Source organism: Tyto alba, unplaced genomic scaffold (assembly GCF_018691265.1).
Source record: "Tyto alba isolate M040663 unplaced genomic scaffold, T.alba_DEE_v4.0 Super-Scaffold_9, whole genome shotgun sequence".
In the NCBI taxonomy this organism is placed as follows: Eukaryota; Metazoa; Chordata; class Aves; order Strigiformes; family Tytonidae; genus Tyto; species Tyto alba.
The window spans coordinates 30,062,925-30,078,787 of NW_024881330.1; the positions used below are offsets into that span (position 1 = coordinate 30,062,925).

At 33.6% G+C, this 15,863-nt stretch overlaps 1 protein-coding gene across 8 annotated transcripts in view; it reads right to left on the minus strand.

Moving 5' to 3' along the window:
* RALYL (RALY RNA binding protein like) overlaps window positions 1-15,863 on the minus strand; it is a 392,259-nt gene that overhangs the window by 204,005 nt on the left and 172,391 nt on the right. For all 8 annotated transcript variants that reach the window (XM_042785888.1, XM_042785890.1, XM_042785889.1 and 5 more), the window contains one exon: window positions 1,307-1,585. In XM_042785888.1, coding sequence (XP_042641822.1) covers window positions 1,307-1,562 — 256 coding nt within the window. In that variant the 5' untranslated portion in view covers window positions 1,563-1,585. The remainder of the gene's footprint in view (window positions 1-1,306; window positions 1,586-15,863) is intronic.

Sequence of the window (15,863 nt, forward strand, 5' to 3'; positions counted from 1 at the left end):
CTTAGGAAAACACAGTTTAAAAAATCTGGTCAGACCAGTGTGCAAAGAGCTGTAAATAATGCACTGATGGCATTACATGGCCTATTGCTCGGAGACCACTGCTCCAGGAAACATCTAATAATGCTATCCCACAGACTGACTTTGCTGCCTTGCTTTTATCACTTGAGTTCTTTTATTTCACTCATATATTTAACTCTTCCTAAAAAAGATGTAAAGTAATTTCCCCTAAAATGTAATTGGATTTCTTTAATCTGTTTTTCTTTTGAACCCAAAATACAGGGGTTATAAAACTTAAAATTACTGTTGAGCAACTGTGACAAAACAACAACCCATCTAACACAAAACCCTCAATTTCTACAAATAATCAGAAAAATAGATTTCCACAGCCTGAGACTTTTAAAATGAATAAGCCGTATCCATCCTTTATGACTTGTTACAGCCAAAGCACTAGCTACACTTCACCTTTTCCTGACATAACCATTACACACATGGGTTTGGATCTGAGCAATATAGGTCAGAGGTCTAGTGAAAGATTTCTGGCTCCTATCAAAATTCTTGCTGTTCTGTCCATCATTACTATATATATGACAGATGGGGTTAGTACTGTACTCCACATGATTTTATCACTGACAGCTTCCATATCTAATTGAAAACAGCTTTCAAAGGTAACACTTGCAATAAGAAACAATGAGATCTTCCATAAGCATTCATGACAAAACATTAGAAAACAAAAATGTTACACTTAAATTTGGAGTTCAGATGAACAATGTTGACAACATTGTGTGGGAATAACTTCAACATATATTAATTCAACCAAATCATTTAGAGAAGTTTTTAATAATAAACTTCTCTAAATGAATAACATTATCGTTTGATTTGGTACAATTTCAAGAACTGACAAAACTCATTCTTTTACTTTTGTATAAAATCTGACACACCACTGGGCTGGATATTATTTTCAATTCATTAAATGCAAGATAACCACATCTATTAGACAGTCTTGTCATATTACATTAAATTTACTTACTAGAGTCTAAGAGAAAATACTTACATTTTCCTCATATGAATAATCATGTTCACTACAATGTTCACTACATAGAGAATTACAAAGAAGTCAGAATCACTGAGCTAGTATCTAGGTAACATCTAATACCTTGAAAATTCTGCCAGATCCAACATACTGGAAATATGCTTAGATGGAACAATGGCAAAAGAAGCTTACTAGTTCCCAAGCACCACCAGCAGATGATATTTCAAATAGAAGGAAAACGAAAATGATATTTTAATTATATGAGCAAGCCCTTACCTAGTGGCTGCCCTGCGATGATCCTGGCATTCTCTCCTGCCACGGCAGCCCTCGCATGCCTCTCGCTCATGTACTGTACAAATGCATAACCCTTGTGCACTGAACAGCCAACTATTTTCCCATATTTTGCAAAGATCGCTTCGATGTCACCTTTTTTGACAATGGCTGTGTTCAGGTTGCCGATGAAGACTCTGGAGTTGATGGACTTTGGGTCATTCTTATTGGTGACGTTGCTGGTCTGTGTTTTGCCAGTCATGGTTGGATCACTTGGTTTTAACCCTTAAATAAACAACAAAGAGAATTACATTTCAAATCATAGTTACCACTGTCTCTGGATGATTTTTCCAGCAATAATTCACTTTTAATTTTTCACTTAAGGTGAATCTAGACTCATAAGAGTTACACTTTCTAAAAATTATTATCAATAAAACCAAGGTAGCACATTTTAAAATACTGTTCATAAATCAAATTAAAACTTCTTATTTGATAGATATAAAATATACCAATACATCTCTTAATACGATGCTGTGATAGTGAAGCTTTACTGTAATCATAAGTGGATTTTTGCTTAGAAATTCAGTGTTGAGTTTTTAAGTACCTAGCTCTCTGGAAACTGCAAAGCAAGATCATGAATGAATCATTATCTTATGTCAAAGAAATGAACATTCAAGGCCATGTAGAGAACAAACTCTAAAAATGAAAGACAACTATGTTTTTGTTTGATAAGTGTCAGCCAGAGCACATTTCTCACCAGTTAAACACCATTGACAGTTGTGAGGATTGCAGGGCAGGTAACATACAATTATTTACTGCAATCAATACATTTCTATTAGAACAATTTTCTCTATTAATTCAGTACAAAAAAGAAAAGAGAAAAGACAGGGGGAAGCGCAGGTGGCTTATGTTTCCAGAATTAAAAAGTATGAAAACAAATTTCCTTAATTATAGGAACAGAGATTTACTTGCTGCTTTGCTCTTCCCTCTGAGGTTACAAGTCTAAATGCATCCTGGCATATCTCAAATTGAAATACCCACATTCTTCCTGGAAAAGATTTGGCAAAATAAGAAGCAAAAAAAAAAAAAAAAAAAAAGCAACACTTTCTGTGTTCATCTAGCCTCACACTTCTGAAGTGCACCTGATTTTCTTAATACGTATGCAAATTCCACTTGCCAACAGGTCTGTCCATTTACATCCATTTACTTACATGGAGGTAAAATGAAAGTTTTCCCATGTCACTGCTGGGTTTTGTTTGGCTATATTAGACAACAGAAATGTAAAAAATATGCACACCTCTAAATAGTGAGAACTTATTTTCTAAGAAAGAGGTAATTTAAACAGTAGTCAAATATAGGTCATGTCTTACAGCCAAGAATTATGTTACTATTTTTTAACCTGTTCATACTTTTGATCATACCACAGTAACAGCTCAGGCAAGAAGAGCGTCCAGTTAAGTACTGCTCACAGTTAAAGCTCAATTCATTTTTCAAGATGAAAACGAGTAATGACCTCCATTTTGGACACCTAGATCTTGACACTAACTAGCAGAAGTTTAATATTTTAAGTCAATATCTACCATATATTAAGCTAGAGTTACCAAAAAAGAAACCATTGTTACTGAATTCCACACAATTCTTGGTGAATAAAATAGCCATGGCTGCAGCCATCAGAACTTTGACTGTCTCCACCACACATGATCGAAACCCCACCCTTCAGGTAAGAATGTATAATGGAGACATGTGAGCAGTCCTTCTGAGTCCTAGCAAACTGTCTGCTTTATTAAACGAATGCATGCAGTGGAGCTATCAGTCAAATAGCTTTCACTTGCTTAACAACTTAATATGGCAGCTTACTTCATATGACAACATTTAGAGAAAACATTGTAGAAAACAAGAAAAAAAAATAATTGTAAGTTTATAAATTTTAAATAAATTCTGAAAACACAGGATACTGTATACATGCACAAATTTCATAATGGAAAACCAGGAAAATTGCTTTGAGCAAAATCCTCTGAATTTTATCATACAACAGATTCAATACTGTGTATTTCTATATTGCCATGCAGATCATGCGTGATGAAGTCATGTCTATATTTATATATTATAACCTGAATATTGAGAACAGTCAATAATAGTACTCTTGGTACCATAATATTTTGAAGACAAATCACCTACAAAATGTAAATATAATAGATTTTGAGCTCCATGTTGGCATAAAGTAGACTAATAATATTATCTGAGAACTAACAAGTTTAAACCCACCTCAGATATATTTATATTTACACAGGAGTCAAGGTGACAATAGCACAGCCAGGTTAGCTTAAACGGCCCTAATGACACAAACTGAAGAGGTACCACGGTAGAATAGCTAGGCATAAAGATAAAAGTTAATGCAGTCAAGTAGCTGGTGAACAGGGAACCACTGGTATCTCCTGTGGTGCCAAGATGAGCAACACTTCAGTGCAAGTACCACTTCTGTTTGGAAAATTTAACATGCTCAGTAATGTGTTCACCTTTGTGAAGACTCAGCAAAAAAAAGCTGTTTCTATCCCTATATAATTCTTACAATCTTGCTAATGTTGTCTGGGTAGCTGAACTGATTTTACTAAGCATACAGAGGTAGTATCTCACAAGACCACTGATCTACTAAAAATAGTCTTGGCTAGTAGACCTGTCTCTTCCACTAGCCTGTTATATAACTCTCAGTAAGACACTTTTTTATGCCTCTGTTTCCACTTTCAGACTTGCTTTTTTTTTTTTTATTAAGAACTGTTTCTCAATGTATTTTTATATAGCTTTTAATACAGTATTGTGACTTGAGCTGGTACATTTTGGCACAACAGATACACTGATAATAAAAATGACAAGGGGACAAAATCTACAGAAAATCTTCTGCCAGACAGGACTTGTATGAAAATTATACGCAATGAGACTCTTTAATTATTACCATCACAACTGTTTTCAAAACACCAGAGTACTACACTCTGTATTTCCTCTATTGTTTAGCCATTTAACATGGGATTTAGTGAACTAGTCCTCTTTTTATTTCATAGAAATCCTTATTTTATTTTTGCCCAGTTTTGCTATCCACTAATTTAAATAGACTTTGAATAGGACATTGAATGTTTCTTACTTGTAGTTCTTTGCAATGCAAATTTACAATATTTTTATAACACAAAGCAAAGTAGTTGTCTGATGGGTTCTCTCATATTCAAATGAGCAGTCAGGAAAACATGCTGCAGAAATTCAAATGGTGAAACCAATATTAACATGTGAATAATTGTGATTTGATTGTGTTGCTGGTCTATGTACAATACTATTGTGAATGTTTCATAATTAAAGATACATGGGATCTTCATTACAATGAGAAAGACCTTATGGTACTTTTTACACCTCACTTACAACACACACTTATGAATACTGAATTATACCTATCTTCTCTGAGCTATCAGTAAAATCACAAACATTGTAACTCATCCAACCACAGAAATAAATGAAACAGTGAGAGAACCATATCTGAAATCATCCCATTTCCTTGCACCTTTTAATAAGGTATCTTGCTAATTTCCTATAATTGCAGTGACCCTTTCTGGTAATAAATAACCTCTATATGTCAAGTATGTCTTTTAATAAATGCTTTGCAAATAACATATAGCTGTCAATACACTTAATCATATTTATTTAATCAATACACTTCATTACATACAGCATTGTTTTATGCAGTAGCTGATTTAATTATTCTACCCAGAACTAACTAGCTGAAGTCTTGGTGTGCTTGAACTTAAAAGCTATACATTAGACCATTTCCATTAATATATAGACCTATGATTTGAAGAGTAAAGTTTGAAAATCTGTCTTAAACATTAAAATTTATAACTTGTTAAATAAACAGGAATGAAAATACAAATTATTAAAATGAAAATCCTATTGCCCAACACACACATGGGACAAGTCTAAATCATTCGATTTGAAAGTGCTGAAGAGGGAGGCAGATTTTAAGCCGTGGCTTCCTTCACTTTTCCAGAATTTTCTGACAAAGTTTTGTTAAGAACCAGAATGACAAAGCATTGTTTTGTTGCTGTGAAACTCATCTTCAGTCCATAAGATGAACATTTGAACCCCCATCTCCCATTTCATAGATGTTCCTATGGCTTTCACCTCAGAAGAGTGAAGACAACGATCCCTTTCACAGTTGTGCTGTGTCCCAGTGCAAGGAGGAGCACAGGACTTGAAGCAAACAGAAAGGTAGTAAGTTGTCAAAATCTATATCCCAGTAACTACCAGGCATTCCTTCTGAGGGTGCAGGGGCAAGAAAGGACCATGATAGTCTTATTAGACCTCTGCTCCCTATGCTGCTTACACATTTTATCAGTGACTCTTCACAGCAAAATGCAAAATTTGTTTTTGAAGAGACAGCATTTTCGTCAAACTGCAAAACAATTTGGGACAGATGGAGACTTGAGGACCTAAGTTGTTTAAAGGGATTTTGAGAGCAATTCACTTCAGCATCTTCCTAGTTGTACAACTGTGTCTTATCTTAAAAGACCAATTGGAACACATAAGCCCCGTTAAATTTCTACTAATATTTAAAATCTGTCTCTGAAATTACCTTTATGCATGTTTCTATGCTGAATAGACCAGTGAGGCTAACCTGTAACAATTCTGTTAGAATTAAAAATGCAGATACATTATTTTAAGAGATGTTAGGAAATATTTAGATTGATGATTTGGGGATATTTTTTTTTTAAATCTATATTTAGTTTCACTTTTAAAAAATCTGTCTTCAACAAGTTCAGTAATAATTTCAGGAGCTTCTATATATTTATGTGCATTTATTTTGGAGCTATTTTATTTTATTTTGTAAATAAAACACTTGCTACTTTTAAGCAAATAGAAAAAGTCTATATGACTTTTGAACGAACTAAATGTTACTTGCAGTGACTTTAGGAAAAATTAATCTACTGAGGATAAAATGAAACAAGAAAACTGAAAATCTTTAAGGAAAACATAAGTACTTTCTGAAAATAGATTAGAACCATATTACTTATACAGAGAGAGATTTAATATCAAAATTTTACATAGTTATTATATTTACAAAGAAAACATTAGGAAAAATAAAACATGATTTCATTCCCCGCCCCCCAAATTCAGTTTGAGATCATGTGTAGGCCTAAGCCAGGAAATAATCAACACTCTTTATTAGATTTGCGTGATAACAAAACACAAATTCTGTTGAGAAATATTTTTAAATATGAAAATTCCCATTATTGTCAGCTCATTCTAAAGCACTACTAAATTCCAAATCTTAATTTTTACTATTTGCAATGATAATATTTGGACAGAAAGATGCATAGCCACATTTGATAATTACAAATCCTTCCAAGAAAGACAGAGAAATACTTAAACAGACATGTGGTTGGACTGTGATGTCTGTCTCCACAATGAAATCCACAGTAAAATGCACAGCTTTTAAAAAATTAATTGCTAGTATTTTTAGGGGTCAAGATTAACATGAGCCTTCTGGCAAATATCAAACAACATGGTCTTAGTCCTTAGATGGACAAAATGCAGCACTGTAATACATGGTCAGTCTCTGACCCAAAACACATGGTGCACTCTGGCATTTCTAAGCAATTTATTTCTGCCCTTCTGTTATCCAGACTCAGTTAATAGCTGAACTTCTGTAAATATCAAGATTCAATCACTGCTTTAATATTTGAGCTCTTCTGTGACTTAGTACTTTTAAGGTTTAAGAATCAATATTAAAATGTTTATTGAGAAAACAAAAAAAAAGAAAGCCATAATATGTTTTATCTCCTTTTCAATAACTTTTTAGCAACAGTGACAACATTAATACTTTCGTAGTGTTGCAGACAAACTTAAGATATCTAAACTTTAGAAGTGTCCTTCTGTGGGTGAAATGTCCTACAGCATAGATTTATCTTGCATTAGTACTAATATTTTATAGAGAAAATTCAATATACATGTTAACTGATTTAATAAGAAGTCATTTAAAACTATTTTATCTCAGTTAAATCAGTCCTTGAAAAAACCCTATAAAATTTTACATACCTGTTGGAAGTAAGAATATTGGATATTTCATGGTAGGGAGGAGGGATGGAAGGAGGGAAGAGAGAGAACAGAAAGCTATCAGATAAAATATATTTTGCCTTGGAAAATCCTTTCTTCTTTATATTTTAAATTAATTTTTAATGATTTACTATATCTAGGTCACACAAAAGAAGAAAACAGTTATTCATAAGATGGTTAGTTAAATTCAAATCAAAATATTCTGGGCTTTTCCAGTCCTCATTAAAGTCAATGAATCCGCTTCTCCTCTCTCTCCCCAAGAAATCTTGCCTTTTACTTTTATTTTATTTTTTTGGTTTAGCTTTAAGATTTTCTTTCAATTATTTTTAAGAAGGGGTTGACGTATCATATCTACGACACAGACAATACTCCCTTCAAGCTGTAAACTGTAAGCTGGAGCCATATAAATGACAAAATGCATCAATACTTACTATACCACATCTTGTAGAAAATGAAGGACTAAAAAATAAAATTATGTAGTAGATCACACTTCTTCTCTTATTGTCACTCTTCTCAAGGAGGCAAATAATCTCTCTTTGGGGAGGATGAATAAAAGGTACCTACTTCTTTTAAAAAATAAAATAACTAGATATTAATCATACCATACAGACAAATATCATAAACTACTTTTAGAAATACATTATTTTGGGTTAGTTATTTAAACATTTAAAGAGTAAGGGAGAGATGTGCACTCTGTCACAAAAGTAGCACCACCTCCAAGGAGGAGAGGAAAGAGGAGAAGATCTGAGGTTTGTACAGGTGGAGACAAGCCACAGCTTCTTATTGACATGCACTAGCTCATGTTGTAGCTCACTGGGACTTTCTCCCACCCAAATGGGCAGAAGAAAATGAAACCTGTCAGCAGAGTTATAGGGATTTTCCCTCCCATTCATATGCTTTTTGTTCTCAGAATGTAGACAATAACCCTACCTACTCATGTTAAGAAATACATTTCCGTAATATAATTTTTTGAGGAGCTCTCAGATATGGATCTCTTTACCCCATCATATTTAATCCCTGTTAAATACAAGGCTTTTTCTATCAATTGTAAGGTCAAGCCATAACCTTGTTGGCTAGGATAAGAAAATAATTACGGTAGCACATACCAATATAGCTGTGTAAATAATACAAAATTTAGGAGAAAAAATATGAAAACCAAATCTAAAAAAAAAAAAAAAAAAAAAAAAAAAAAAAAAAAAGCCTTGTTTGGGATTCTAAGTGAAGAGGATTTTGAAATAGGGCAAAGATGTTACATTACTTGTCTAGTCCCATAAAGAGATATGCCCTTACAGGGAATACTGGAGAGACCTGGACATTGAGGTCACTTAGCATATTCCAGAACAAGACCTTTGGTATTATCCCTCAGGTAATGCCTCACCTTTTAAAATGTCACCAGGAGAGTAGAATCAGTATATTTTCATACTAATGCAAGACAGACAAATAAAGGGTTAATTTTCACACTTTTCTTTAACATGACTTGGTTGCGATCTATGTGTTGGATATGTCTATCCAGCAAAAAAAATAACGGAATCTTTCCATTTTGGGATGTGCTGTTTTTATAAGTTGTTAGTCAGGCTCTTGGAGATGGAACTGAACAAGATTTTGTTGCTGCTGTTATTTGTTTGTTTGTTCATTTTTGGTTTTGCTTTTAAGAAAAAGGCAAAAAAGAGTTGATGACTTTTGCCTTCACTTCCAATATTTTGACCAGATCTATTTGTAGCCAGCTATCTCATCTCCTCCAAGTCATCATTTATCATATATACAGCAAGCTATTTTAATCTTCCCTCATCAGTCATTTCTGCTGGCTTCTTAATAATTTTTAAAGCATTTCTGACTCCAGTTTCTGTGGCCTAAATCTGTTTTCAATCTTCAGTTTTAGGTATAGTGACAGTAAGAAGTGAAGGACTGCTGTCGTTCTCTTCACTTGGTGACTTGGTGATACTATGGATTGCCTAAAGATAATTTTAGCTATATTTACTGTCATATAACATTTCAAGCTAATCTCATGTTCACTAGGATTTCTTGGTCTCATTTGGCATCATTGTTTCCTCTGTGTTTTTGCTTTCTCTTCAGCTTCATATCACTGTGAGGATTAAATGAGCCTTGGCAAGTAAGACAGTCTCCTACTATAATTTCTATATTTCTAACCTTACTAATAGACTTCACCAGTTTTCTCTGCTCTCAAGGGAGTTTACAGTCCCAAAGTACAACATCTTCTGAAATTTTAATCAGTGAATTGTTTTAATGTGTCAGAATTTAAAGCCATTATTTAAACTAAGGTCTAATAAGGATACCCATGGTGTAGTTAGATGTTTCCCCAACAAAACAGTTCTCATTCCAAACCTTCTCCATTATGTACTAAGTCATTTTTTGGGATACATGACATTAAACATAGCTGGGCTGATATAAAATTATTTTGGAAAATTTGCCATGTTTTTTTAAAGTAGCATCTGATCCTTACTGTTTGTGGAATCGCTATAAATGACTCACGCATGGACTATTTCAGCCAATTTTATTCTACCAAAGCTTCCAAGAAAAATTTCAATAACATTATTTGACTAGAATTTTGCTGCCTTATGTTTCCTCTATTATTTTATAAGAGTTTGAAATTGGATTTGTGGAATGTCATGGTCTATGCTGCCGAATATCAAACAAGAAGTCAAGAGCTTCCAAATTGTAATCCTAGCTCTGGTACAGACTTGATAAAAAGCCTTATGCAAGTCACTTAATATCACCACCTTGGACTCTTCCTTCAGAAACTGGCAATAATACTGATGATGTTCCAGCTCAGTGGATTGTTACATGAATGAAATGAAAGAATGCAAAAGACTGCAAAAATGATGAGGCACTAGGAACTTTAATAGAAAATATACAGCTTAATTGAAAACATAGGACTATGTTTTGAGGGTTAGTGATATCTTTGTTTTTCCTGTCCATACAACTTATACTTGTACATTTCTAAGTATTTTTCTCTATTTTCTGTTCATGTGTATTTTTCACAATTTGTCTCCCATGTTAGTTGATCAAAATAATTATTTGATCTTTCATAATGGACATAGGTATTAAAGAGTACTTGACTTTCATAATCAGAGGCAAATTAGAATCACATTTGCTATTGTATTCACTCCATAATGTCCCTCTCAGAAGTCTGTCTTGGGGATTTATGCCAGATGACCATATTGTGCATCTGGTTTACAGGTGGAAAAGCTAGTAGTGACAACCAAGTAATTCTGATATCTGACTGTAGCTCTGCCAGTAACTTTCCCAAAATGATGCAGTAAGTCACTGGCATATTGTGCTTTTGTTTTACCTATCCCATTCTTTTACACCATTTATTCAGCCTGGCTAGATTTTTTTATCAGTCATTCATGAATTGTGTCTTTAAAACCCAAGCACATCTACAGACAATGTGTCATAGACTGCCACATCCCTGCAGAGCCTTGTTTTTATTCCTCAGCCTATACAGTATATCCTGAGACAGGAAACCAAGGTCATAGGCTGTCATCCACCACAAAACACCTGAATACCCTTCTAGTCTATCTAAAAGTCTGGACTATCTTTTCACACACTGAATCTTTTGTGTATACATCAAAGTTTAAGATTACGAAGGTGGTCAGGAAGCAAGAACAACTCTCATCACTGAGGAGATGCAACAAGACACCTGGAATTCCTTTCCTTGATAAACTTTAGAGTTCATTGTGTTGACAATGAGGCAGTGGAATTTTCCACATGGGATTATGAAATTTCCCATCATCTATATATACAGCATACAAGCATCTGATGAAGAAAAACGTAAAGAAAATCTGAATATGGATCTAATGATGATGTTAGAATCTTAAAGTTGGTCTTATATTTGGATCTGACTTCAGCTCCTTTTTCCACCACAATCATGCATCCACGAGCAAGGTCCTTATAAACTAGATCCATAGACATTCCTGGGCTTCTACCATTTAACAAACACAAATTCAAAGCTATCTGTGGAACTATTCTTCCTCTGTCATCTAATCCTGAAGGCATCTGAAGTTTAATTATACTTTGGTTTCTGATGGTGAAGCTTACAAGTATTCTAATGTTCTGCAGAAATCTCTTTAAAACTTTTGAAGACTGAGTGTCTTGATATATATAGCATGTTTAAAACTGCCCGAATTTATTCATTGACCTGTCTTGTCTGCAGAGACTATTTCAGTAATTTTCTTCTGTCATTACTATTAAGGTCACAAAACCCAGTTGTAGTGCCTTTCCCAGTGTTTTAACTGATCAACATTTTAGAACATTCTCTGGGATGATGGAATGCCTCATTTGAGTCTTTGCTGCTGAAAATTAGCATGTGCGTTCTTGGTCTCCTGACTGTGTGCCTTGGCTCTCTTAGCAATCACTGCAGCATGGATGCTTCAGGGTCTTACCCTTATGTCTCCCTTCCTAGACTATCTTCAAGTGTTTGACATCTACTTTGTATTTAAGTCTATAGGAATTTTCATGATGAAGCCTTACTAGACAATTATCTTTTAATGCAAAAAAAAAAAAAAAAAAATTATATCTGGCTGTTTGTTTTTCAGTTCTGTCGTGAGACATATGAATTAAATGCAGCTTAGAATAGTATCATTTTCATTGTTAGCGAGAGATCAGAAATCCTGCGGTTCCTACGCTATGCCCATACCATATAAAAAATCTACTATATAGGTAAGAAATATGTTAAAAATACTGTGTGCATCATTGAGAACCCCTGATAAACACACAACTTATCTGTTCCCTCTTTACCACTTTGTGAAAAGCCAAACAAAAATTGGATGAGAAACTTCTTTTCAATATTTCTTAATCTTTGTAGCCTCAGCAGTAACTACTTGCTGCAGCAAGTAGATACAAGTGAGATTTAATTTAGTTTGGGATACCAGTAAGTCTTAGTGAAGCTGTGATTTTACTCTAGTAGAAATCTGATGCCTAAACACAATGATAATAACCCCTACTCAGATAATGTTTTTATTTATTTAATGCTCTTTTAGAGACTCGTTTAAGCAAACACAATAAAATGATAATATGCCAGAGATATTGTCCTAAAAACATTATCTGAACATTAGTCAGCCACATTAATACAGATTTGTTGATGCAAAATGTACAAAACCTGTTGTCTTTTCTTAGCAGTATGCTATTTGAGCAAATGGTGATTTTCCAGGACAGAACCTAATAATTTAATGTCAGCAGGTAACTCAGCCTCTGGGATACAAATCTGTGTATATTTGAATGCTCTAGAATTTGGTGCTGGCTGAATATTCCTGGTTTTGGTTAACCCTTTTCAAAGAGCTCAGAAAAAAAACCAGTTTATATTCACATGTAAGTCTAGAATGTCTTTCTCTTTTCTTGTACTGACTTCTTGTATTATAATTGTTATATTTTCATTGCCTTACTCTTTTATCACCTGTCTCATATATTTACTGCTTCTTCCCATGTCTACCTTACTCTGCTCAAATTCATTGACACTATTTCTTATTCAAGTCCACTTTGTTTCTTTCATTCCTCTGAGTCCTTCCTACAGATTTTCCTCCTCCTCAATCTTAGAAGAACAACACTGGTATGAAGTTTGTCACACTGCTTTTGTTTTTGCTTCCTATGAGCCTGTCGAGTGACTGGATAATTTATTTCTATCAGAACCTCATTTTTGCTTGCTATTACTTTATATTGTACCTAGAAGAGTGTGGTCTTGTAATCACTGGGACCAACAGCACCTGAAGTGAACATAATCTGTCATTTTCTATCAGGAACCAACTATATTATTACTCTGAGTGAAACTATGGGCCTGCTAAAGTCAGTGGCAAAACCATAGAATTTCAATTGCAATTAAACTGAATTTTTGCATCTTAGTGTGCTTCAGAAGGAACAGCACTAGATCTTTCAGCTGTATATCATTTTTAAAGACTATTAAAGAGTGATTCTAGTGACACTGCGTATGCAGTACACTGTTTTTTCTCTTTCTTACCACTCTGTAGATACATATAGGACAGGACAAAAAATGGAAAAAGGAAAACATTTCCACTGAATTTTCAAAATACAAAGTGGATTATGATTTATTTTTTCAAGCCAAAATAAATACAGGTCTGCAAGGAAAATTTTTAGATACCTCATCAGAAATCATTAAAATACAGAATGTTTGACAGAAATATACTTCATGTTATCTCCCCTGTATCATAGATTGGACAAATTAATAAAGAAACCTCCCTATGAATCTTACATTTAAATAATTTATTCTATTGATTATACTCAATTTCCAACATCATGCTGTAGAGATATAAAGTATCTGATAGAAGTGTAGTAAAAACTGGTTAGAGCAAATAATTTACAATGAATAATTTATCCCTCAAATTTTCTACCCTATAAAGATTTTCCTACAGCTCTTGCTGTCATAATAGCTAACCCCTGGTCTAATGGATGATACTATTAGAAGGAGTCATTATTAAAGTAACTCTGCTTTAAACCACAGCATAACTTCCATTGACTTAACTGGAGCAGGAAAGGGTATAATTTGAAAGGAGAGGGGGTTTGCTTTAGTTTTTATGTTATCTCCCCAAGTGAGTCTGAGCAGATACACTTTAATTTTAGTTACTAAACATCTTGCAATGAGTAAGGATTATTTTCTTATAAATCAATTACAAGGAGCTCTTTGATAGTGCTTGAATTTCAATATCAAACACTCTAAATATTCTTTATTTTTATCGAGTTTATCTAGATTTAGTTTGATCTAATATGTCCAACATTATCGTTTGTCTCCAATTGACTTTCAGTGTATTTCTTCCACCAGGTTTGCTCAGGAAGCTCTTAAATAAATGTTCAGAAATATTCACACCAATGAAACTTGACTACTCAGAGCTGAAATATAAAAAAACCACAGAAGCAGGCAAAGATAATTATTAGTGTATCTGAAATCTTGGGAAGAAAGTTGCTTGTGTTTTTATAAGTGTGTTTGAAATATATAGAAGAAAGTTGCTCATGTTTTTTCACTTGGCTTAAGTGATCAGTTTGGCAGCTCAAATTGATTATTTTCAGTCCATATTATCTTATCATCCCAACTAATTACAACATGTGATGCTGCCTTCAATTAACTTGGTCTTGTCAACAGGTATTAGTTATTTGACAGAGCTAATTATTGTGAAACTAAAACATGCTCAGCAGGGACCACACCGATCTTTTCACAGGAAAGTCTCAGTTCCCCAACCACATTGCATACAATATACAGTCTTTGATTTCCATTAGTATAGTTAGTTATTCTCCCAATGTCATTGTGTATTCTTATATTCCTTTTTGAAAAACAAATCCTACTAAATGGAATCTTATTCCTTTTCAAAAGATTATAGCTGCTTTGTTAGTGGTATAGCACCAATTCCTACATATCTCATTTGTGTAAATGATGAGAACTGTCATGTAAGGGGAAAACTGCTTGTCAATTCTTGCACATGTTACACCAATCCCTTTGAAGAAAAACATCACTGGAATTATTTTAAATTCTAATAGTAAGCTGTAGCTGAGTAACATCACTGTCATCATCATTAAATTGTGCCACTTTAAATAGCCTTTTATTATTTCTATCCACACTTGTCATGTTTTCTCTAAAACTGATAACATGTTGATTGCAGATATTCTGATAAGTTATTCAACTCTTGATTATTAGGAAAATTTACTAGATGTTGTGGAGTAAGAAACCATAATGGCAGATCAATAAGTACAGGTAACACTTTTAATAGAAATTGGAATGCACCTCCTTGTGTAAATTAAAGCTTTTAAGATAGTCCACCTTCAATTTATGTAAGACTTTCTTTTTTAAATTATCTGCATATTTGCAGAAAAAAAGGTACTGATTTAATGCTTTTTACTGTTCTATTTTTATATTTTTTATTGTAGAAAGATCTAGGACCCTTAAGAAGAAAAAGTGTTTGATGAAAAGGTTACTAGTCCCTTATTTCTTTCATTTTAATCAATACGTGACTTCCACCCTTATCTTTAATATTTACATAATGGAAAGATAAGTGTTATCAGCTTCTATAAAAGGAAAAGTACCTTCATAACAAAAATATTTGTCATGGTTAGGAGAAGGATCTGGGTGAAATTTCACCACATAAGTGATTTCCTTAGATGTTTCCAGTAGTTTTTATTGAGCAATTTCTTTTTCTGTCTGTCAAGTCCTCCAAAGGGTATAATAAAAAAGAGTGTAAAGAAACGCATTTAAGAAAGAGTGGAAAATTGCAGCCATCTCTGGTTTTTATATATTGGTAAACTAAAAATAAAAACTTACTATATGATACATTTTCTTGTCTTCTGAATATTTGGAAAATGGTCTGAACAAGCCACTCACTCTGAAATGCTGAAGTTCTCTGGGAAATTGAGGTCTTTACTACCAGTCCAAGATGAATTAGGAGTTCTGTGTGTGCATACATCTTCAGAACAGCAACAAATTATGTCAGTCTGCACTAATTCTTGTTTTCCT